General features: G+C 41.0%; 1 protein-coding gene across 1 annotated transcript; it reads left to right on the top strand.

The window, feature by feature from the left end:
• Window positions 1-5,753: 5,753 nt before the first annotated feature.
• LOC119808291 (lysine-rich coiled-coil protein 1-like) lies at window positions 5,754-21,883 on the top strand. The gene is given in 3 exon segments (XM_038320728.1): window positions 5,754-5,922; window positions 20,552-21,160; window positions 21,162-21,883. Coding segments are annotated over 2 exon segments (768 nt in total). The 5' UTR covers window positions 5,754-5,922; window positions 20,552-20,573; the 3' UTR covers window positions 21,343-21,883.
• The last annotated feature ends 4,738 nt before the right edge of the window (window positions 21,884-26,621 follow it).

The raw sequence follows: 26,621 nt of genomic DNA, 5'->3' as shown, positions 1-26,621 counted from the left end.
TTTGAAGACCTGTGTGAAGATAATCCCCGCGTGTGCTGTGTTCTGGACTGCAGTCGTGTTCAACTTGAGTTAAAATCAAGAGCACTCGGTCAGTAGGATATTTTTAGCCTCCAGATGCCTCTGTCAATCAAACGCTGACAACTGGAATAGACAGAGAAAAAGGCAGGGTAATACTGGCTGCTCTGGGACCTTCAGCTGTCAGGCCCAGACTTTCTCGAGTGAGATGGGCCCGTTGCCCCACCCCCACCCAGTCTCTCCCCATGGCAAGAAATAAATAGCAGAAACCAAAATGGGCCTTTGGCATATGCATACCAGAACTCTTAAGATTCAAGGAACATCTTTCTCTTCGATGTCTCCGGGTCTTTCACAGCAGTGCACCCCATGGCATGGAGGTCAGGGGTGCCCTGTTCTTAGAGTTCACTGATGGTAATGGATACAGAGGTGGCAGACTTGGAAAGTAACAGCACCCATGCCCAGCTTTCTACCCAACTCCCCTCAAGCAGATGTCTACTGCCAGGAAAATGCCAACGTGCTCTGCCACCCAGGAGGGAGGACACTATAGGGATCATCCTAAAACCCTGTGGACTTGGAACACTACTCTTTGGCCAGCAGGTAGATCTCACTAAGTCTGAGGGAAAGGCCCGTGCAGATTCTGCACTGTGGCTTGGCCTCTACGTAGTACGTTTAGCTTCTGAGTTATGTGTAGATTCTAGATTGCTATGGTGTGAGTCTGACCCTCAAAGTTCGAGTGTCGGAAAACACAACTAAATGAAAACAAATAAGAAAGAAAAAAAGAGGAGGGCACGAATACTCCTAAAGTATGAGAAGATTTTTATTGTCGATATAAGGGAGAAGCAGGCAGAGGGAAGAGTGCAGGCTGAACATGGCTGGCAGACTCCACTGGGCAGTGAGAGGAGAGACACAGGCAACCCCCTGTTCTACAGCATGTCCTGATGCTTGGAACACAGGAGCTAGAGAGTCTCAGCGATTCCAGATACATCCTGAAAAGCAAAACAACGCAAGGCCTTTTAAAGGAGTTCCTAATAAGGTAGATATCAGGGTTGGCTATGGGGATACCCACTGTAATTCCAGCTGTCATAGTCACTGTTCAATTGCTGTGAAGAGACACTAAAAAGAAAGAATTTAGCTTGAGAGCTTGCTCACAGTTCCAGAGCATTTGTTACTCCATGACCCTCACGGCAGAAAGCATTGTAGGAGGAAGGCAGGCAGGCACGGGCGCTGGAGCAGTAGCTGACAGTATATATTTTATCTGCAAGACAGAGGCAGAGGGAGAGAGACTGGACCTGGTGTGGGCTTTAGAAACCTCAAAGGCTGACCCCCCAAAGACACACCTCCACCAACAAGGTCACACCTCCCAATTCTTCCCAAACAGTCCACCAGTTGGGAACCAAGCATTTAAACATGAGCCTATGGGAGCCATCCTCATTCAGACTAGCACACCAGCTACTGCAGAGGTTAGGGCAGGTGGATTGTGAGTTTGAGGTCATGGGCTTAATGGTATGACCCTATCTCAAAGAACAAGAAAGACAATAAAAACCAAAAAACTAAACATCCCTGATGCTAAGAGGGTGCAAACAAAAGTATGAAGGAGTTTTCAACTCAGTAGCTTCCAGAAAGTGCCAGGTATCAGCACTGTTCTATAAACCACAACCTTTGTGGAAACTGTTCTGAGGACAACACTCTGTCTGGCAAGGACACAAACCTACTCTAGATGCTGCACTGGGACAAGTTCAGCCTAAGCCATGGTCAAGTAAGAAATCTACCTGACCCGAGACTGAGGTGAAAGACAAAAACATTAGGTTCTGAGCTTTACCTTTGTCTGTGGCCATTCATCTTATCACAGTACAGTTATGGGGTAGGGAGACATATGGCCTTTAGAAGCTGCCCAAGTTCAAATCCCCAGAACTATGCATCCCACCTTACAAATATTTTCCAGAGCCCTCCAAAATTCATGTTGAAAGAGACTCATGGGGTATACAGAGGACGTAAACGCAATCCAGTTGTAGTAGTTGAACATCCTGCGGAGAGTAATTAAAGTTAAATGAGGCCATAATGGAGACCTTCATCTGTCAGTGCTGTGGCTTCATGAGAGGAAAGACATGAGCGGCAAAGCTCTGTCCCACAGTTCAAAGTCCTGCTCCACCTTGGACCTCTGCAGAAGGTCCTACCATCAAGAGGTCTTTTCCACACAGCCGCCTGATCATGGACTTCCCCAGCCTCCAGAATCATGGGTCGGAAAGTGCATTCTTTATAAACTGATCTGCGCTATTCAGCCGAAGCATCAGCAAATGGCTGTGACATAAGCCAGGAGGAACTTTTCAAATGTGACTAAATTAGGATCTTTCAGGGAAGAGATTATCCTGGTGGGACCACTGTAATCACAGTGACGGATCCTCACATGAAGAGAGCGAGGACAGAGAAGATAACCATGGAGGAAAGAGAGTCAGAGTCAGAGAGACACTGCCAAGTGCATGGGTGAGTCGGGAGCCAAGAAATCCAGGAGACGTGTGGAAACTGAACTAGGCAGAGAAAAGAGATTCTCACTCGGAGCTTCCAGAAGGAGCTCAGCCCTACTGAAAAGGGGATCCCGTTTCTGCCTCTGTTACTAGAACTATAAGACAATTGTATCTAAATCACTAAGTTTGTAGCAATTTGTTACTTCATCAATAGGAATCTAACATAAAATACTACATTTGTCTCTTATTACAGTAAATATAATTAACCATTTCTCATAGATAATTCCAGGCTGGCCAGGACTACACAGTGAGACCTGTCTCAAAACAAACAAACAAACAGACACAAACAAATCTGAAATGAAATTCAGAAAAAGTCTCATTTACTAACTCACATCAAAAACAATTAGTTTACCCTGATTGAGAAGACAATGAAATTTAACTTACAATGAGTTAATATTTGTGTTTTTGCAGAGGAACATGTGTAAATGGGCTCGTTCTCATATGTTTGAGAAGAAGAATTACATTAGAAGGCAGAAAGTGGCCAGCTCTTTGCCCCTCCAACTGTACCCACTATGTTAGTGAAAGCTAAAAATGCAGGTTGATTCTGGGTACACAAATCTGGCATGGGGAATTGACACCTAGAACATGATTTTATGATACAGTAAACATCTCTTAGTGGAGTGCTAAGGGAAAGAAATAGGTGGATCTCTGTGAGTTCGAGGCCAGTCTGGTCTACAGGGCAAGTTCCAGGAAGGCTCCAAAGCTACAAAGAAACTCTGTCCCGAAAATCAAAAAAAAAAAAAAAAAAAAAAAACAACCAAACAACCAAACAACCAAACAAAAAAAATAGGGACTATGGATGGTTAGGTATGAAAGTCAGAAGTAAAGGGGGAAAATTACCAATATGGTTTGTGATAAGTTTTTAGTGTATCTGAATGAATATAGGGTGCTTCCTCACCCTGGAAAAACTATGTCCCCTATGCCAAAGACCCACAGGTTCAGCTAGGTACTCACAAAGATTACCATCTGGTGGCAAAGCAAGGGAGCTGCAGGCATTTATGTTGCTTCTACTCTTTTGTGAAAAGGACAACCCTTCAACTTCCTTTCTACTTGGTGCCAAAGTTCATTTCGAACAGAAGTCTCTAGGGCTCTTCACTCCTGTGGGCTAAAAGCAGTTTTACTATCTTTAATGAGATGGGGGGGGGGGGGGGAAATCAAGTGAATTTTGTGGCAAAAAAAAAAAACCTAGACAAAATTTAAATTTCAGTTACTATAAATATAAACTATCAGAAAACAAACATACTCCCTTGTTCACCTGTCTTCTATAGTTGTATTCTGAGCACAATGGCAGGCTACACCCCATGGAAAACACATGACCAGCAGAACCAAAAGTGCTTACTGCTGACCTTCCTCAGAAAAGGTTTGCCAGACCCTGTAGAGTAGAGTGATAGAAAATGCTGAGCAACACTACACAGGCCAGGAGGAGCTCGCGGCCTCCGAGCACACTTGCCGGCTCATTCTTTCATTTCGTAAGCAATGTGAGAGACACAAAAAGAAAGTGCAAAGACTGAATAAACAGGGCGCTAAATATATAAGGGAGGGGCTAGAAGGATGGCTCAGGTGGTGAGAGCTTTGTACTGCTTTTGCAGTTAGGTTCCCAACATCCACATGAGACCACTTTTAACCAGTTGTGACTCCAAGGGATCTGATGCCTCTGACCTCCGTGGATACCCACACATGTGCACAAACATACCCCCCCCCACACACACACACAGAGACACATGCTTAAAAACAAATCTTTGAGAACATCATGTTTCTATTTATTTGCAAGTTTTTATATATAAAGAATATTTCAAAAATAAAAATATTTTAAAAGGTGGGGGGAAGAAAAGTTCATGTACACATCAAGTACTCACATAAACAGCCCGTTATATTCTGTCTAATTACAACACAATCGAAACCTCATGTTCTTTCTCGTCCCTGTGTTATTAAAGTAGCATGGATTCAGTAACAGATGGCTCGCCTGTGTATAGGATAGGTGATCCTTCCACCGGAGTTTATCGGGAAGGAAAGCAAATGTGACATGTTGAGTTACACCATAGTGTAGTACTAACAGGAATGAGGGCCTTCGAGATGGCTCAGTGGGTAAAGGTGCTTATAGTTCCAGCACTTGGGAGTCTGAGGCAGAAGGATCCTGTTTTTGCAGGACGGTCTGTAAGTGAAACACAGTCTTAAAAAAAAAAAAATCCCAGGGGAGCTTTGACTCACCCTAGTAATTCCAGTCCTTGAGAGAGATGGGGGATTGACCTGGCGACTGGGAATGAGGGGAAGAGAGGCATCTTCAGGAACAGAACTGCTCTTTAATCTACAAGGAGGGCTGCAGGCTCTCGGGGGAGTGAGACTAAGAGCACGTGGAGCATGTGGTCGCCCCCCCCCCCCCGTTTGTAGCACGGGAGCTTTGGGGGGGGGGATGGAAGATTCCACTGCAGGTCAGTTCCCCTGCAGTCAGGAAGTGGTACCTGTGGATCGCCTTATCAGGAAACTTCCTCAGTCAACTCTGAGCTGCTCAGTCCACCTGAGGCTTTTAGGTGATTAACCCTTCAGTCACTGGTTTGGGACCAGCCTAACACACACTTAGTTCTTTGTGTAAAGAAGAGTGTTGCCAAGCCCCAGGACCTGAGTTTGACCACTGGGGTTCACACGGCATAAAAGAGCCCCAACCTCACCTCATACCACACAAAATAATTAGAATGAAAAAAAAAAAAAAAAAAAAAAAAACACAACCTGAACATACTTTAGCGGTGTTTGTGTGAGATGTCTCCATTAGATGGGAGCGTGTATGTTGTGTGTGATATTTAGGAAAGAGCATACAAACGGAGAGATCTAGGGGCGAGAGACTGGATATAATCAGATGGTCATGCCGGGCGTGCGTTGAAGAGTACTGTGTACATACATGCATAACCTGAGAGGAAGAAGGAATTTACGGGCTATGATGGCAATGTATCATGAGCAGGGGTAGTGTGCGTTTTGTAGATACGTTGCCGATGGATCCAAACGCTTCCTGACACACTCTGGCAAGAAGGAAGGACACCGAAAGCCGGTTAGTCCGAAATGGCGGGAAGGGGCGGGGCGGGGCGGGCATGGAGGGCGGGGCTAAGAAGTGGCCGGCGCGCGGGGCCCCCTGCTGCGCACGCGCGTCCTCGCGCCCCGCCGCCATGGCGCCGGCGTCGTCCAGTCAGCCGCGGGTGGTGGCGGCGACTTCCCCTCAGGAAGTTAGGTCTCCGCCTCCTCCCCCCCACCCCGCCTGCTCTGCGGCGGAGGCGGCGGCGGCGGCAGCGGCGTTCCTGCCTCTCCGCCACCTCCACCGCAGCCTCTGACCCCCGGCCGGCGTTGTTGGCGGGGAGGGGGACAGTAGTTGTAGACGCTCGCCCCTGCCTCAGAGAAGGTGAGTTCCCGCCCGGCGGCGGGGGCGGCCCGAGCTTCAGCCCTCCACTCCCGCGGCCCGGTGAGGGCCGAGCGGGGGCCCCGCCTGCGACATGGCCGACGACCCGGGCGCGGCCCGGCGGCCCTCGGAGCGCCTCTCTCCTCGGGACCCCTTGGCACCCGCCGCGCCATGGCCGAGGGACGCCGCCGCCTGGCGAGCCAGCCGAGGTCCGAGGGGGCCGGGAGAAGAGGCGGCCCGGCCGAGGGAAATGGGGGTCCGTGAGGACGCCCCGTTTTCAGGCCACCCCCCGCCCCCGAGGGCAGCCTCGGGTCGGTGGCTGCGGAGAGGACACTTCACGGCAGGCCACTTAGGGACAGGTGGTAGGGAAGTAGGGGCCTCCGGAAGTGAGCGTGGGAGCTTCCAGGCTGAACGTTTGCTCAAGGAAGTGGCGAGGTGAGGTGGAGGGGATCACCCTGAAACTTTTCTAGGCTTCGGAGACCCTGGAAGACGAGTTTAAAAAGACGCACCAACGTACCCTGACGCGGTTGGAGCTTTAGTGTGTACGGACCAGCGTGAGGGTGGTGAGAACCAGTGCTTGGCTCCAGACCTACTGCCCAGTGGCGGAGCCGAGCTGCGTTCTCAGCTGCTCAGGGCTGACTTGGGCCTTTTAAAAAGAAACTGGGTAAGGAGAGAAGGCCGAGCTGAGGTAGACAGACTGACTGCAAAGGCTTAGTCACTGCTCCTGCCATCTGGGACTTAGGGAAGTCGGGCGCCTATCCTCCCACAGACACCGGGAAGGTGCCTCTGCCATCCTAATTACACCTCAGAGAAGTGAGTTTTGTAGTCTTTGAAACAGACACTGCTGAGTTGTGGGAAATAAGCTTAAAATGACGGGAAAGAGCCGTTGGGTGTGGTGCTGCACGCCTTTAATCCCCAGCACTGGAAGAGGCAAAGGCCATCCTGAGCAACCCAAGTGTTCCTGGCCAGACGAAGCTGCATAGTGAGACGCTACCTCACTAAGGAAAGGGTAGGGAGGTCGAATTGTAAGCATTTTAAAGTAAATAACTTTAAATGAGTAATCTCTACTATGGGTAGAAGGTAGAACTCCTGTCTAACATACCTGAGGCCCTGAGCACCACAGACACAGAGTCCAGGCACCTGTCATCAGGCGAAGGCTAAAATAAACAGGAGACTTGACAGCCAGAGCTTTATAAACTACTAGGGACCGTGGGAAATCGTGGTCAAGTCACTTTATATGGATAGAGGTCTGAAGAGTTTTGATAGTCTCACCAACACATTTACCAAAATACAGAAATCTGTTGGCTATCCCAGACAGCCTGCGCCTGTGAAGGAACTCTTTAAAGCAGTTTTGGAAATAATTTTATATCGTGGCACTTGGTCCCCCAATGCATAAGATTTCGGTAAAACACCCAGAAACATTTTTAGTATTTGCTGTGTTACCTTCTATTATTCCTTGTGTTCAACATGAAAGACAACAGAAGCCAGAATATTGCAGGGTAATTTAGATACCATTTTCTAGAACATCTCTAAACATAACACTAAAAGTAACTTTTTTTTTTTTTTTTTTTTTTGAGACAAGGTTTCTCTGTAGCTTTGGTGCCTGTCCCGGAACTAGCTCTTATAGACCAGCTGGCCTCAAACTCACAGAGCTCCACCTGCCTCTCCCTCCCAAGTGCTGGGATTAAAGGCATGCAACACCATTGTTTGGCTGTTATCAGTATTTTATGCCCTTTTTTTTTAAAAAAAAAAAAAAAAAAAAACAATTCACTCTGGGAAAATGACAGAAGTAAAATAGCAGTATCATTAAAACATTTTTATGAACACTTCCATTCAGTACCAATGTTACTGGAAATTTGTTACAATAAAGTAAGTATCTTCACTCAGTCTAGAATATCCTGAGATTTTTCTTTGTTTTTGTTTTTCGAGACAGTGTTTCTCTGACTGTCCTGGAATTCACCAGACTGGCCTTGAACTCCCAGAGGTCTGTCTACCTCTGCCTCCTAAGTGCTGGGATTAAAGGCAGGCACCACCACCGCCTGGCCCCAAATTAATTTTTTTGTTTGTTTATTTTGCCTTTAAAACAGCCTACCTGTCACCAATATTGGTGTCAACACTATAGTTCTTTTTAGCTCTAAGGTCAGATCATAGGATGATTTAGAATCAACTATTCATGGAAAAACAACTTTCCTACCAGTTTCCACATCTACTTTCCTTTCACTTTTCAGTGATTCTAATATGTGCAAAAGACTAAGTGATAATCTGTTTAGCAGTAACCTCTACTATTTATAGGTGGTTAAAAAGAGAGAGACTTAGTGAGATAGGAGTCTTCACCAAGAATAAGTTTTATTGCTAGTTTCTCTGCAAGTATATGACCCTGAAAAAGTCCTATACTTTATGGTTTTGGGTTAGGTCATCTACTGAGTGGGGTACTTGAATTGGATTAGCCCAGTGGTTCTCAACCAATAATGTATCTGTCCCAAGCTCCCCATCATTCATTCATTTGGCAATGTCTATAGACATTGTTACTTGTTGCCACTGGACAGAAGAACATGGTAAGCAAATGCTATAGATAATATATTTGGTATAGGACAGAGATGCCACAAACATTCTAAAATACATGAGACAGCCCCCACATATACAACCATTATTTTACTAGAGCATCAGTGTTGTTAAGACTGAGGAACCCTACACTAACCAAACTCTGAAGGCCTGTGATTTACAGTTTTGAACTGGTTTTAGCAGTCTTAATTGTATTTCTTCCATGGTGTGGCTGTGTGCTGGGACAGTAATCATAACGCATGGAAGTTAGGACTCTTAATGGCCATTTGATGACATTCAAAAAAGTCTCTGAGTTAAGATCACAATCAGTAAGATTTGAGAAAACAAAGATAGAAGGGTTAAAAAAGTTGCCTAGTTACTGTTAAAGGTAACTCCTTCCCAATCCTCCCACCTTGCTAGTGTTGAGATTATAGGAATGTACCACCCTTCCTGGTTTAGGACTCAATATATTTTTATTTTTGATAGTTATAAAAGGTAGGCTAGAACCAGGTATGATGTTTCACACTTTTAATCCCAACAGTTGAGAGGCAGGGATGTTCAAACAGATTTCTTCAGTTTGGGGCCCGTCTGATCTACATAGATTGTCCTATCCTCCTCCCACCCCCTAAAAAAGATGAACTGGGCACGCCTGTAATTCCAGTGTTCAAAGACTGAGGCTGGAGGCTCAGGAGTCCAAGGCTGGCCTGGACTGTACTGTGAGACCCTGTTTTAGAAGAAAATATTTGAATAGTTATTAGAACAAACAAACTTCTAATTTCCACTTTTGCTGGAAGACAAAAAAGTAAGGTGATGCTTGGAATTCTGTATGTGTCTGTGTTTAAGGCCATGGTAGGAAGGCGCTCCAGAAATTACAAAAGAATTCTACTTCCAGTCATTACAGCTCCGTGTTTATTTTCAAAATAGGACTAGTAAAACTTTTTAGCAGGAAGTTGATGAGTAGACTCATGAGTTCAGGAGTTTGGGGCTGACCTGAACACAGTGAGATCCTGTCCCAAGAAGAGTCAGTATCATTATGGTCAGTTTGTGTGCACTAATTTGGAGTCAAGGGAAGTTGTGCAAACTACATTATTTAACCTTTTACCTTTCTGACTTTACAGTCAAATGTAGCTAAACTACATAATTTTAAACAACTATAATTGCAAAACAGTATATTGAAGTTCTTTCTAAAATGTTTCTGACTTAACAGTTCTTTGAGCACACATTTTAAAGCTAACCTTTTAAATCTACATACTGGTGCCGAAGTCAGGCTTAGTTTGAAGATAACCAGCATAAATAGAGATTTTCGTTTTTGCAAAATTTAAAACTATAGTACAGATACATGTAACAAACCCCATCCAAGGTATGCTTTCCCAGTTATTTTCAATAAAATATAACTAACATATAAGACTGCACCAAATCAGACTGCCATAAGTCAGCGGTATTATACATAATTAAGAATGTGTAATTATTCAATGATAAGTTCATCTAGAAACCCAAATGAAATAAAGTAAGGTCTGGGAAGTGAAAGATGTTTCAGACCTTGTTTCAAACTTCTATCTCTGCCTCAAAATAATGGGTAGTTTCTAAGTGAGATTCACTGGGTCATTTCACATGGTAGGTTGAGAATATATCCATGTACCCTAGGAAATTATATAGCTTTTATGGCATTCTTCAGGGTGCTATGTCTCCTAGATATGGGCCTTGTTTACTGTTAGTAATCTTTGGCCCAGGACATCTTAAAAGGCTATTTTATTTTTATTTATTTATTTATTTATTTATTTTGGTTTTTCGAGACAGGGTTTCTCTGCAGCTTTTTTAGAGCCTGTCCTGGAACTAGCTCTTGTAGACCAGGCTGGCCTCGAACTCACAGAGATCCGCCTGCCTCTGCCTCCCGAGTGCTGGGATTAAAGGCGTGCGCCACCACCGCCCGGCAAGGCTATTTTAAAGATAAGTTTCCTCCCAGCAAATACCATTCAGGGCTTTTCTCAGACGCAAGTACCAGGACACACTCGGGAGGCAGAAGCAAATGATCTCTGATTTCGAGGCCAGAGTGAACTACTGAGTGAGTTCCAGGACAGGCTCCAAAGCTACAGAGAGAAATGCTGTTTCAAAAAACAAAACAAAACAAAAAAAAAGAGCAACAAAAAAAAACAAGTTATATATTTTTCTTTTAATACGCTATGGACATTTCTTCATAACACCACTTTCCAAATTTAAGTAGTTACATAAAAAGCAGTGATTTTAGCATATAATCCATAATCCTAGTATTCAGGAGGCAAAGATAGGAAGTTATCAAGTTTAAGGCTAGCCTGTCCTGAATAGTTACATGTTCTCAAGGGCTAAGTGATGAGACTATGTCTCAAACACCAAAATTAAATGCTTGCATATAAAGTACAATTTTGGTGCTAAGTAATTGGCATTTGTCTCAGTCTGTCTTATGTCGATATAACCGAATACCACACTATTTTATTTAAAAGATTTCTCAGTTTTAGAGGATAGTGATTTCTATTTTAATATACCAAACAGCCTCTGGTGAAAGCCTCCATGTTCATGGAGGAAGGCAGGAGTATATGTGTGGGGAAAATCAAACTTGCAACTTCAAGGTCTTAAAACTGGCTTTAATCCAATCTTAAGGTGATAACCCCATGAACTAAATACTTCCCATTAGGCTTCATCTAACACTGTACTGGGGATAAAGTTTCCATCATGGGCTTTGGGGGATATATTGTCAAACTGTAGCAAAGTCCTGCTCATAAACTAGTAAGCATCTGTAAACTAAATTTCAACTGTTAGGTGCTTTAGATTGAACTGTAGACCATGTAAATAAAGTGAGGCAAGATTTATTATGAAGAAAGAATAGTTAGCTCAAGTCCTAAAAGTTAGTATACAACATAATTAGCTTTGAGGAGTTTGTACGGTCTTACGGCTTGATGAAATTTATATGATCACATTTATACCAACTGTAGGGGTTGCCTGCCACAGGTGAAGATGGTATGTGGTTCCTCCCTGTGATTTTCATAGAACATTAGTGGTATAGAGTCATATTTAATTATCTGCAGGGAATTGATTCCACAACCCCTACCTCTTGTAACAAAATATAAAAATGTTCAAGTCTGAATTAGTGTAGTTGTATATAGCCTTTATACATTCTCCTTTATACTTGAGGCATCTCTAGATTACTTGGAACTCTCAGTGACCCAGTACAGTGTAAATATTATGTAAATAGTTAGACTGTATTATTTAGGGAATGATGACAAGGAAAATAAGTCTTCCCTTGCTATAAACATGTTTTTTAACCAATAATTGAATCAAAAAATTTGGAACACAGGTATATGGAGGGCTTACCTAGGTTAGAATCAGTGACTCATAAAACTGACTTCATTTCTTGAGATTATTTGCTACCAAAAGGTGCCTAGGTTCAATATTAGTCCATATTTCAATATTGTGCCCCCGAATGCTTCCATGAGGCCTAGTCATTGGTTTCCAGGGACTTCACATTTAGAGTGATATTTTCTGAACCACAGGAGAATGTTACATCCAGGTGTGATAGCACACACTGTAATTACAGCTGAAGCAAGGAAGATTGCAAATTTGAGGCCATGAGTTCTGAGAGATGTCTCAGTGGATAAAGATTTGCACCTCTTAAGTCTGAGGACTTGAGTTCAATCATTGGAATCCATCTGGTGGAAGGAGAAAGAACCAACTCCAATTAGTTATAACTCCAATTAGTTATACCCTGTGTTCCACACATCTGCTCTAGCCTGTACACCCAACACACGCAGACACACACAATAAATGTAATTTTTTAAGGTTTTAAAGAAAATTACCATATTAAAAATTAGGTTTGCTTAATGTTTTCATGTTAAAACTGACATGGGCAAAAAGCTTTACTATAACCTTGTAAGCAGTTGGGAAATTAAAATTTGAAATGCTATATGAAATGATATTGCTAACTGAAGATTGAAAACACAGCTTCCTCCAGTGTTTTTGCCTTCCATTATTTTCTCCATAGACACCAGGAATGAATGCAGACAGGTTTTTAAAAAAGACATCTGTGGAATGGTGCTGTTATTTGAACAAGCAAATATTTTTCATTTGAGATAGGTTAGAAATAAAGAGACAATCTTTTGGAAGCTTTTACAAGTAGCAGATAAACCTCATCTGTGCCATTTTACTTAATCCTTTTAAGAACCCTCCATGGTAGATGTTATTGTTCTTTGGATGGATGAAGACACTGACCCAGAAAAGAAATAATGTGCTGACATTTGGATAATTAGAGTTTTAACTCAGGTCTTTCTAACTGAAGCTTACCTCTCCCCCCCCTCCCCCCCACACTACTTCTGCTGTATCTACCTCATCAGTGGTTTCCACTGCAGTAAAGGTGTAGTCTTACCTTTGAAAGCCTTTTAAATAGAGGCTTCAAATCCCAGGAAGTGAGAGCTGTGAACTGTTTAGTGGGGCTTGCCTCTCAGTCATAGATGAAGATACTGACCCAGTGAGTTGTGACTCTCAGATAGGTGGGCTATGCCTGTACATCAGTGGTTCTCAACCTGTGGGTCAAGATCCCTTTGGGGGTTCAAATGACCCTTTCACAGGGTCACCTAGGACCATCTGAAAACAGATAAATTTATATATGATTCGCAACAGTAGCTAAATTATGGTAAAGAAGTAGCAACGAAAATAATTTTATGTTGGGGGTCACCATGAGGAACTGTATTAAAGTATCGAAGCATTAGGAAGGTTGAGAACCACTGTTGTCCATGAAGTCTGAGTCCCTGTCCAGTGTTCTCCTTTATATGGTGTGGCTTCCATTCTGTATCTTGTCTGTATAATGGTGTCCTGGGGAGGAGTTGCCATTAAACACTACTATCTGTGTACAATAGTCTTTTCCTACGCTGGCTTCTTAACATTCAGAGACCTGGATACATTTGGTCTCTCTAACTTGGTATTTTGGATGCAAGAGTACTAGGTCCATTATTTTAATAAAACAAAAATCAGTTGTGCTGTTTTTAAGGACCTCATCTAAGTGGTTCCCACATACACACATTATTTCGTTTGTGGGTGAATACCTGCCACAGCATAGAGGGTAGGTCAGGGACAACTTGAAGTTAGTTTTCACCTTTCTTGTTCCCAGGGAACAGATAATATGAAATAACTGCCCTTTACTGAACCATCTTGCCAACCACCTCATCTGGTTTTATCCATTAGTAGTCGTGTCTGAAACTACATCCTACTTCAATATGTAGTTGAGAATAAAGTTATTAAAGATTATAGTTATTTCTTGGCTTTGGGTTGAGGGGACTTGGATTCAGGTCTCAATTTTGCCATTAATTGTTGGGTGAGTCACTTTGACTCTGTTTCTTAAGCCTGCAAAATGCCCTGTTTGCCATATTTGTGAGAATTAAGTAAAAGCAGGCATCCAACTGTGTTTATTATAATTCTCGAGAAAAATATCAGGTAATCAAAATGTTATTGTTAACATTCGAATTGTGTTGAAAATGTTTTTAATTCTTTTAACTTTTGTTAATTTGTGCCTTGTTAAAATTTCTAAATTAGCTTTTATAACTTTGTAAGTTAATACTCAATGTAGATAAATATAAATTCAAGAAAAATCATTTATACTCATAAATGTTAATTTCTTGGTGTTTCCTGTAACAACATTTTAGTTACTACTATGTGGACAGTTTTAAACTCTTTCAGAGATTATTTCCTGTTAGATCCTCTCTTACAAAAGTTTGGAGGTAGATAGTGCAAGACTGTTAGGACATCTTTATAGAATCACTGGCTCACTTCCTCATGTTCTGTGATGACTAAAATCCAACCATGGCATCATTCCAGCAGCAGGAGGGCTAGTCTTGTAGCCCCATATAGCACTTGAGCTTCTTTTTTTAACCTGAAGTTATTCATTTTTCATATGGCTGTATTTTGCCTACTTATAGAAAGAAAAATATATATATTCTTTAAAAGATAGTGTATGTGTGCCTTTAAATGTACTCTCTAGGATCTATGAATAAGAGGCACTATATTTGCTCAGGAGCCTAGCTTATTTCACTTAATATGATGATATCTAGTTTGCATCCTTTTTCTAGCAAACAGCATTTCATTCTTCTTTATGGCTGTGTAACATTCTGTTGTGCAATATATATCACATTTTCTTTATCTGTCTATCTGTTGATGGGTAACTTGATTCTGTAGCCTAATCATTGCTAATAGTGCTGTTGACTAGGCTTGTAGAGGTCTAGACCCAAAAGTGGGAAAGCTGGGTTATACAGTAGTTCTAATTTTGTTTTGGTTTTTTATTTTGTTTTGGTTTTTGAAGAGCCTTAATACACATTTCCATAATGTCTGGTCAAGTTTATATTTCTACCAGCAATGCATACCCCCCCAAAGTCCTTGATAGAATTTATTGTTGTTTTCTTAATGCTAGACATTCTGAGTGAGTTAAAACACTCAATATAGTAATAAAATTCTGGATTCATAAATTATCGGCACATGCTAATGTACTTGTCTTTGCATACGATCTTTGGGTTTGAACTCTTGGGTCTTTGTAGTTCTATGACAAACATACAGATTGAGCCAATATCATAATGTGGGGAGGTGTGAATATGTGGAGGTTAGAGAGAATTGAACTCAACAGGAATCAGTCAGTTCTCTCCTACCAAATGAGTTAACCAAACTCGGATCCTTAGGCTTGGCGGCAAGTACTGAGCCATCTCACCTTTGTGATAATGCATTTAAAATGTTTAGTACACTATATTTGACCATGCTTTTCCCTTCCCCTAACCTCTTCCAGATCTTCCCTACCTTTCTGTCAACTTCATGTTCTCTCTTCCTCCCTCCTTTCCTCCCTCCCTCTTTCTCTCTCCCTCACACACACAGAAGGAAAGGGAGGGAGAAGCAAGACCAAAAAAAAAAAAAAAAAAAAAAGGACTTTTTTGTGTTGGCCAAGTAAGTACTCATGGACCTGGAAACTGCCCTGGAGTGTGGTTGATATACCTAGTGACACTCCATTGGAGAAAACTAATTTTCCCTTTCCAAGAAGGTATCAATTTAAATAGCTTTTTAGGGGGCTGGAGAGATGGCTCAGTGGTTAAGAGCACTAACTGTTCTTCCAGAGATCCTGAGTTCACTTCCCAGCAACCACATGGTGGCTTACAACCATTTATAATGAGATCTGATGCCTTCTTCTGGGGTGCAGGTATGCATGCAGGCAGAACACTGTATACATAATAAATTTTAAAAAATAAATAGCGTTTTAGGGGTGGAACTGTTGAGGGAGGATGTTTGTTTCCTGGCTGCTCAGACTCCCAAAATAATCATGTGGAAATCTGTAGTAATTGCAATAATGTTTGGCCAATAGCTAAGCTTATTTCTGGCTTACTCTTATATCTTAAATTAACTCATTTCTGTTAATCTGTATTACCACGTGGCTGTGGCTTACCGGCAAGGTTTTGGTGCCTCTGTCTCCTGCAGGCTGCTACATGGCTTCTCCCTGACTCCACCTACTCTCTCCTTTTCTATCTGCTTGGAACTCCTGCCTTGCCCTATTCTGCTAAGCCACTGGCCAAAACACATTTATTCATTAACCAATAAAAGCAACACGTAGACAGAAGGACTTCCCACATCATTTCTCCTTTTCTGTTTAAATAAAAAGGAAGGTTTTAACTTTAACATAGTAAAATTACATATAACAAGACAGGTATCAACCAATAATTACAGTTACAATATTTATATCTACTTTATCTTATATCATAACTAAGGAAAACTATAATTATAACTATTTTTCAACTCCATCAAAGACCATAGAAGGATATAATATTGCCTAAGTTAACAGGAAGTGCATTTTAAGCAACTTCCAAAACTCTAGAATTGACAGAGACATCTTGCTGCCTGGAAGCTCACCCGAAGTTCTTCTGTAACATTGCAGAAACCATCTTCAGCCTACAGGCCCATGGTATCCAGCAGACTTTCCCATGAGACAGGAGATTTCAAAGACAGTTCCACTAGTATTGACAATTTGTCAGTCACTTTCTTCTTTGTCCTGCAAGATATTTGGGAGACTCTTTCATGAAGCAGGAACCCCAAAGGACTGTCTCACCTTCTTTAGGCAGCTTTAGCAGTCAGTCATTTTCTGCGTGTCTTACAAGTTCAGTCAACAGTTCAGGCAAGAGCAGTTTCTTGCCCAAATGGCTAACCAACTCCATAAGGAGCCTCTTTGATGCCCATTATCCTCTTGAAGTAGATTGGTGATGCCAGGAGCAGATGTGTCTCATTGTCATGAAAAGTCCTAAGTTATTTAAATGACATGTTCTGTAGATCTTTGAAATTATTGAAGATTATCTGACTGAAATATATCTATCTAGAAAACCTAACATGACTACAAGCTTGACTATTATAGATAACTATCTATTAACCTGTATTTCTTAATTATGCTTACATTTTTAAATGAACTACACAAACGCAATACCTTAATCAAGAGCAGATATATACATGTAACAAAATTGACCTAAATTTGCTTCAATAAACCAAGATCCATACCAATGCAAAGTATTCTCTATAGCATGCCCACCCTTGAAATGTAAACAAACATTTATAAACAATATTTGGGAATTTTGGCATAGTTCTTTTCAAACTGCTTTTTGCTTTTGTTGGACAGAGTAATTTTGGGGGGTGTTCATAGTGACTTTTCAAGGGCTCTTGGGTCTATCAAACCACATTAGTCTGGAAGGAATTCACAAGTTCTTACCTTCTGTGGAAACAAAAGAAGAATCTCTTTTCCAAAGCAACAAATCCTTAGACCCAAATTTTGAAGTTGAGATAGCTTTAATACATATATGTTGGTTTAGCTTAGCCGCCCATACAATGAAATGTCTCTCTGTACTTAGCCCCTTCACAGTCAAAATTTTTAAAGAAAACACAATAATACACATAATCCAGATCTGTGTATATTCCATCTTTACATGGCTTGAACTTTGTATCCACTTTTCCCTTTTCAGTGCTGAGACTCCCATCTGGCTTGAACCTATCCAGATCTTGTATATGCTGTCACAATCTGAATTCATATGTGCATTATCCTGCTGTTGTCTCCTAGGAGTTTTCTTGGAGTCATTCATCACCTCTGACTCTTAAATTCTTTTTGTATTCTGTTCCACATTGATCCCTGAACCTTAAAGATAGGAGTTTAATGAAGACATCCTGTTTAGGACTGAGTTCTTCAAAATCTATCATTCTCCACACATTGTCCACACATGGCTCTCTGTGTTGATTCTCATCTACTGCAAGAAGAGACTTGAGAGTAATGATCAAAGCAATGCACTGACCTGAGATCCCAGCCTTGTGTGGCCACTGTGGGGTCCCTAGTTGAAAGTGGTTCTGCAAGCTGGTGGGTGTCATAAATGAATGGACTACAAGGAATGCTGAAATGGGTAGGTGATAGAAAAGAACTAGGTAGGCACTGGGTCAGCACGAAGAGGTCTCTAGGGGATTAAATATACTGGAAAGAGGAGTTCCTGCAGGGCTAAGTAACTCTGGAGAAACCAAAATGGAGGACAAGAAGGATAATATTAGGTACAATGCATTCTTTATCAAAATGTATTTTTCAGGGTTTAAAAAAAGAAATGTTCACCAGGCATTTAATCCCAGCACTTGGGAGGCAGAGACAGGTGAATCTTTGTGAATTTGAGGCCAGCCTGATCTACAGAGTGAGTTTCAGGACTAATGGCTATGGAGAGAGAGAGGAGAGAGAGAAGAGAGAGAGAGAGAGAGAGAGAGAGGAGAGACCCTGTCTCAAAAATGAAACGAACGAAAATAAGTTTTTTTGTGACTGGCAAGATGGTCCAGTGCCTCTGGAGCCTGATCCCCAGAACCAACATGGTAGAGAGAAATGATTGATTCATGCACGTTGTCCTTTGACCTCTATACATGTATACACATGCATACACACACAATAAATAAATGTAAAAATAGTTTCAAATTTTCAGCAAAACAGTAAAGATGAACTTTGGAGATTGATATATGTTGGTTGTGTGGGTATGAATGTTTAATCTTTGCGACAAAATTGTGCTTGGTTTCAGATGAATGAGAGTTGAGTATTAGACAAAAATAGATGTAATCTCTGCTCCATGATTTAGCTCCCTGGTTGTTGTAAACTTCATTTTGTGGAGCATTCATACTGAAAAACTGACACAGTTAATGACTGAATATGATCAGATTTCACCATTAAGTTCTCAACCTGATAATGGTAAGGTTTCACTCACATGTGTGTCATCTGAGATCTTTAGGGACTAGCTTCTTTTACTTGGCATAGTGTCTCTCCATGGTTCATCCACTTTGTCCAGTTGTCAGTGGGTGGGTGCTGGGACTGTTTCTACTTTTTTTTTAAATCACTGATAATGTTTATTCCATTAGGTAGTTAGACCATCAGTTGCTTTACCTTTACTGGTTTACATTTGGGTGTTTTTAGTTTTTTGTTTCTGTTTTTCCTTTCTGGGACCATTAAAAATAAAATTACTATAAACACTCATGTTTAAGTCTTATATAGACATCCTTCTCTTTGGGGTAAATGTCTCTGAATGGTATAACTAGGTCATTGCATAAGTGTATATGTAACTTACTTGGTTAAGAAGCTGCTGAATTAAAAAAAAAAAAGCTGGTGGTGCACACCCTTAATCCCAGCACTTGGGTGGCAGAGGCAGACAGATCTCTGAGTTGGAGGCCAGCCTGGTCTACAAGAGCTAGTTCCAGAACAGATAGGGCTACACAGTGAAACCCTGTATTGAAAAAACTAGGAAGAAAAAAAGAATCTGCCGAACTGTTTTCTGAATGATTGTACCTTTTACCATTTCCTTCCAGAGAGGTCATAATTGCAGTTGTTCCACCTCCTCACCAAACACTGTCAAGTCTTTCAGTCATTCCAGTGAATGTGTAGCAATCTCTCACTGTGGTTTTAATTGACTTATTTTATATCTAATGATCTGTAGCATCTTTTCCTGTGTTTATTGACTGTATATATACTCTTCTGAAGTATCAAAATATTATATCCTTGTCTCATCATGTTTATTGTTACTATCCTAGTCAGAGTTTTTATGTTTCTCAAACTAAAATGGCACCTAATTTTTCTAATTCACCAAAATAGGTTTCAGTTAGGCCATTTTCCCATTTTTAGAATAATTACTGGTCAGTTGTGACTCTGGAGTGCCTTGTTGGACTGTACTTTTTAAAGGAAAGGAATATTCAATTGTACATGGGGTTTTACTTTCTGCCTCCTAATTTTATAGGGAAAATAGAGTATTAAGAATAGTTGCTGTTTCCTCCTAGCAAGAAAAGAAATCAAAAATTCTGGTATGTGTAAGTTTCTTCTGAAATGTTGCTCATGAATTTTGTCCATATTGTAGCCATCTCCAGTTCCTCCTCTGTTTCCACCTCATACTTACTCTTCTTGGAGAGAACAAACCAGAAGGCATTCTAGAATGCCTTTGTACCAGTCAGAAGTAATAGAGGGGAATCCAAGTGCTATACAGATGCCATAGCACTCTATTCTGTTCCTCCTCCCTCACCCTATCCCTAAGAGTAGTTCTTATCTTGTAGCTGAATTTATCATTCCACCATTCCTCAGTCACAAATGTCCATTAGTAAGCCTTAGAGTACTGTAGTCAGGTAAGTATATATGTTTATTTAAGTAAGCAGGATTCTTAAGATTAAGTTTCTTCATTGTGGTTCTGTTACTTAGAAAACAATAATACAAGAAACAAAGTCATCACAGCTTTAGAAATTATCTAACATTTAGATCAGGGCACTGCCACAGACATGTGATTCACACATACCTGTAGCATTACATTTTTAGTTGAATGAAAACATCCCATGTGTCAGCTCTTTTCTATACTTTTTCTCCCGGTGTAGAAGAATAGTGAAGTTATTTGTGAGTGGTTTGTGAGGTATTTGACAATCATGATACTACTCTTTGATATTTTCAAAACATTTAGCACTTGTTGAAGTAGGTTTTTATTTGGTCTTTTGTTATTTTAACCTTTCTAAGAACAATGAATTTTTCAAAACAAAATAATCTAGTTTTTTTCTCCCATCTTTTCTACAGAGACTCCCTTTTCGTCAACCTAATGAAGCATTCAAATAAGTCATATGACTCTTTTCAAGATGAACTTGAAGATTATATTAAAGTACAGAAAGCCAGAGGCTTAGAGCCAAAGACGTGTTTCAGAAGGATGAGAGGGGACTATTTGGAAAGCTGTGAGTACAGAGAAGAGTTTGATTCCAGGCCCAGGTATAGGATGTTTGATCAAAGACTCCCATCTGGAACCAACCATGCCTACCCAAGATCATGCAGTAGTTCCCAGACAGAAGATCGCTTACCCCAGTGGTTACCAGCTCATGGAAATCTGGGATTAGACTCTCTGAGCTACTGTCAATTCACCAGGGATGGCTTCTCAGGAAAACCAGTCCCCTTGAACCTTAGTCATCAAGAATACAATTGTGGTTCATACAGCGTAGAGTCTGTAGTTCACAAACACCTCTACTCAGGACACAGTACCATTGACCCTCAAGCCAGTCATAGACAAATGCACCAGAAGAGGAAAAGACATCTAGAGGAGAGCAGAGAAAAGGAGGAAGAATGGCCCAAACATGAGAGGAAAAGGAGTTCAGAGGAAATGGATTTAAACAAACAGAGGAGCATCCAAAGAAAGAAAAAAAACAGAAACAGAAGCTGTGCAGGACAGTACAGAAAAACTTAAGAATCGAAAAGAAAGAAAAAGCCGAGATGTATCCTCTAAGAAAGAGGACCGTAAGCGTAGAAAGGAGAAAAAGGAACAAGGTGAAGAAAGGACAGAGGAGGAGATGCTCTGGGACCAGTCTATCCTTGGATTTTGAAGCTCCTTAGTCACTTCTGAGGTTCAACTGAAAGAACACCTGAAGAGCTTGGTTATATGCATTCATGTTCATGTCACTTTCGTGTGTGGACAGATCTCAACTTCTAATGGAGTGAACATGAAGAATTTACTATGCTTGTTTTCCAACATGATTACTTTTCTATTTTCTAAAAGCTCTATTAATTTTTCTTACATATGATAGAATTTCCCTATAAGAGAGTGACTCTGCTTTATTCACCAATTGCTGTGGTAGTGGAATTATTTTCCCTTGGGAGATCATTTATTTAAAATTGAAGGATTAACAGACTGTGGAATCTGTTTCTTGGTTGGGTTTGTTTTAGTTTTGAGTCACATATTTTTATGCTCACTTTCTCTATGAAGCAATTTAGATAACCTTTTTTAGATCTAAGTGTATTTCCTGGGTTGGAAAGCAAAATACATTATAATCTTATCTTACATATAGTTTTAAAAGTTTCAGAGTCTTCACACAAAATTAGTTTATATTCTGAAAATGTTTATAATAAAGTATTTTAACTTCTGAATGTTGGTTTGTGTTAGTGCTCTGTTCTAGTGATTTCTTTTGAAAGGGGAAAAGCAGTAACCACACTATAAAAAAGAGGAAAGATTTTGGAGGTAGGCCACACGAAATTTTTTTTTTTTTTGAGATAGGGTTTCTCTGTAGCTTTGGAGCCTGTCCTGGAACTAGCTCTTGTAGACCAGGCTGGCCTCGAACTCACAAAGATCTGCCTGTCTCTGCCTCCTTACTCATATTTTATAATAAAAATTCGTGGCTTACCATAATTTTTCCAAATAATTGAAACTAATGAGAGGAATTTATCAAAAAGAATATGTTATTCCATTCTTGGCAATGCTGTACAAATACTAAGGCACAAAGGTTCTGTGATTTCTTGAAAATGACTCAAATTCAACAATTAGCATCATACAACTGAACATTAATCGACCCTAAATATAAAATACAGCTCCTTTAAAACATTTTAATTAAATCATAGATAGTGAGAAAGAGAAGACTATAAATATGTGATATTTGTCATATTGAGGAAGCCACTCTGGCCAGCACAATTTAAAAGAAAATTTAGACAGAAGCCTTATGTCCTAGAATGTCCCTTTCTCTCCAACCCCATTCACTATTGAAACACATTAAAGTATGTAAAACTGATTGAAGCTGAGCCTTCATTGACACTGCTGTCAAATATCCTACATGCATAGGACAGCCTCCACTACTAAGAAGCTTTGAACCAAAGTAACAGAGGTGGAAAAACCCTGGTCAAAAGTTAAGATGTCTTAAGTATCATGCTTTAAAAAAAAAAAAAAAAACACTAATTCAAAGGCCAAGATAGTAATATCCTTCATGCAGCTATGCAAGTGAGAAGACTCAGCAATGAAGAGGACAGGAAGAGGTCTGAGAATCTAAAGAGAAGAAGCCTAAATACCACAGAGAAATGCAAAGTACAAAGCAATTTATACTTTAGTTGTCCCTACTCCCCAAGTCAGGGAAGAAGAAGAACCGAAGGCCACAAGTGTGAAGTAAGCCAGAGAATGCCAGCCACTCACAGTATCATCAAGCCACAGTCCTAACGACAGAAGGAAAAATGATTCTTAGAAGCTTTTAAATCTATCAGGAGGATTAGCCTGAAACTGTCCTCTAGACAAACCAGCTTTGGAGAAGAAATCCATTACATCACCCAGCAAAACTTCAAGAGTGCTAGTTACTGTCTTGAGAAGTGCCCCTCAGAAGTACTCCATCCAGGCTGACTGCTCTGAGGATCAGAAAATAGTGAGCAATCACAATTCAAGATCCCTGTGGATACATTGCTGCAGTGATGGTGGATGTCAGGGGGTGGGGCAGCCTCAACAAAAATACCTTTCCCAAGAGTAGAGGCATGAAAATTTAGAAATATAGTAAAGAATACAAAGACGCTAATGAAAATAATAAAATGCAAAAGCATACAGGATAGTATTGGGAGGGAATTTTTCAGTGAGTACTGAAAATTCATGTTTAATTTTCCAACAGCTTAATATACCCCCGACCGTAAGAGGTAGAAGTAAAACAAAAGACTGCATTAACATACAAATTGAAAGTCGTGGGCTACATTCATCACACTCACACCCCAGACACTCTGTAGGCAAACCACTCCCTGGGTGGAATCCCAAGTTATTTCCCTAAAGGGAACTGGAACCTAGTGGGATCTTTAGACTTTTGTTTTTGGTAGGAACCAACTACTTCCCTATTTCAGGAGCACAAGGTCCGACAACTAGCCACACCTGTTGACAATAGCTTTGAGAGAGCAGAACTCTCTTATTTACTATTAGGTAGGACCTTTGAGTTAGAAACGCAATAACCTTGAATGAACTAGAAACAAATCCCCCAAACTCTCTGACCTTTGGTTTCTTTGGGCCTCCACTGGTGGGAGGTCCCTTAGGGCCAACTATAGATAAATGGGGAATTCAGGTTATTGGGGGAAAGAGATGAGCAAGGGACAAGGTCATTAATGTTCCTGTGACTGAAATCAAGACTGGTCACTGGTTTCACATGGGCTAGGGCTGATAGCCTAAGACCCAGAGTTGGCAAAGGGCTTGTATAATCAAACATTTTGGAGCTGTTAGCTCCCAAATAATGACACAGACTTATTATGAGTTTGGCCTTAGCTTAGGCCTGTTCCCAAATAGCTCTTATAACTTCAAATAACCCATTTATATTCATCTATGTTCTGCCATGGGACACATTACCTCTCTTCCATACTGTACATCTGATTTCCCTATCTCGCTGGCAAATTCTGCCTCTCTTCCCAGAGTTTCTATCTCTTTTCAGAAGCCTTGCCTATCCTCTCCTGTGTAGCTACTGGCTGTTCGCTCTTTATTAAGCCAATTAGAAGGTGCAGAGACACATCTTTTTGTTTTTGTTTTTGTTTTTTGAGATAGGGTTTCTCTGTAGCTTTGAAGCCTGTCCTGGAACTAGCTCTTGCAGACAAGGCTGGTCTTGAACTCACAAAGATCTGCCTGCCTCTGCCTCCCGAGTGCTGGGATTAAAGGCATGTGCCACCACCACCTGGCGAGACACATCTTCATAGTGTACAGAAAGATTACCTCATAGCAGTCTTGGTTCCCATTAATCCCCTCCATTAAAGAAGGTGGTTTGATTACTTCTTGCACTCTGAGGCATTCCAGGGATATATCACCAGTTTGTATAATGCCACATCTAGATCCACAAACTGAGGGCCACTGGTGTAATGGTCTGTCCTGTCCCTTTAAGAGACAAGTCTGGCCCACCCCTTCACCCTCCCACCAAGGCACTTTCAACCTGAACCCCTTCCTTTCTGTCTCTCTCAAAGAGGCAGCTTCTGCTTCTCTCCCTTCTCTCCTTTTCCCCCTCTCCTCTCTCTTTCTCCTCTTCTCCATTCTCCCCTTTCCCCTTCACAACCCACTAAATAAATACACACTTTCTCTGCATGGCATGCCTAATAGGTCTGTCTCTCACCTGCTACATGGCTACCTGCCTGGGACCAGCTGCCTTTGTAACCTGCTGTGGTTTCATGGCCCACTGCCCGCTGACCCCAATTGGGGGCCTGCAGCATTTTATCATAACAACTGGAATGAGTGTATCCTGCTTGCTACACATACCAACAGACCTTAATCTGGACAGTTAGACAACTCCTGCTTTCACACTGCCTCCAAGAATACAGTCCTTCTGGGGACAAAAATTACCTCATTTCACCTGAAGAGAAATACAGGGAATGTTATAGACTGCTACATCCAAGTCCCACTTTGGTGAATCCTTCAACTTAAAGAGTATGGAAGACAGGCTGGAGAGATGGCTCAGCAGTTAAGAGTACTTATTCTTAAAGATGACCTGAGTTCAATTTCCAGCACCCACATGGTAACTCACAACAGCCTGTAATTCTAGTCCTAGGGGATCCAACATCCTCTTCTGACCTCTGCAGGTACCAGGAATACATGTGGTGCACAGGCAAAACATTCACTCACAAAATAATGATAAGACAAAAGTCTGCAGCTGATGACCCAGCCCCAAACAAGCATAATGTGAAGGTTCATGCCAGATATATCCTTAGTATATACATAAGTAATGATAGCACAAATGGCATGGACACATACACCTATCAGAATCTTCACAGGTTGCCCGTATATCTTTTCTGACTCTACACATGGTAAGTAGGTAGATATAGATAAACAGACAGACAGATGATAGACAGACAGATAGAAGATAGAGATAGATGATATAGAATTTTTTTTTTTAAAAAAAAAAAACAGAACATAGAAGATAATAAAAGGTCTCAGGTACTTCAGGTTGCCTACATCACTAAAGAGCTAAACACCTTATCATTTGCCTCCACTCCCCAAGTGCTAGAATTACAAACATGCTTCACCATGCCCAGCTGATCGTGTGTCTTTATCAGGTTTTGGTAGGTTTAGTATTGGTTTTGTGGAATTAATTTGGGGGGACTTTCTTCCCTCTCTTTCACAGAATAGTTGGAGAAGCATTCATAGTGACTTTTCTAAGGCCTGATAAAATTTAACTGGATCCATCTGGTTCTAAGCTTTTGTTATTGGAAGACAAAATTATGTATGTACAGTATTATACCTACCAAAATATAATAAATGATAACACACAAAAAGAACACTATAGGTATGGTGGTGCTTGTCTTTGATCCCAGTACTCAGTAGGTAGAGTCTGGTAGATCTCTGTGATCTCAAGTTCAGTCTGGTCTATGCAGTGAGTTCTGGAACACTCTTGGCTATGTAGAGAGACCCTGACTGGAAAAAAGAAAAAAAAAGCTATAGAAGTTGGGGGTGGTGGTGAACATCTTCAATCCCAGCACTTGGGAGGTAGAGGCAGGCAGATCTCTGTGAGTTCGAGGTCAGCCTGTCTACAAGAGCTAGTTCCAGGACAGGCACCAAAGCTACAGAGAAACCCTGTCTTGAAAAAACTTTAAAAAAAAAAAAAGCTATAGAGCAGTATTGCTGATAAACATAAATACAAAAAAATTAAATGATTGAAAATAAAATTCAACAGTATATTTTAAAGATACATCATGATCAAGTTGGTTTGTTTTAGAAGTTCAAGGATGTTCAATACACAAATTAATAAGCATAATACAGCACATAAATAGAATCCGTAATAAAAAAAATCCGTGATTGTCCGGGCATATGTATAAATCATGAAGACTAAGGGGTTAGGTAGGTATGATAGTAAATGCAATTCATTCACCTGGGGAATAAAGGCAGAAGGATCAGGAGACCAAT

Source organism: Arvicola amphibius, chromosome 2 (genome assembly GCF_903992535.2).
Source record: "Arvicola amphibius chromosome 2, mArvAmp1.2, whole genome shotgun sequence".
NCBI classification, from domain to species: Eukaryota; Metazoa; Chordata; class Mammalia; order Rodentia; family Cricetidae; genus Arvicola; species Arvicola amphibius.
The sequence above is the reverse complement of the archived record's forward strand: the minus strand, read 5'-3'. Positions and strand labels throughout refer to the sequence as shown.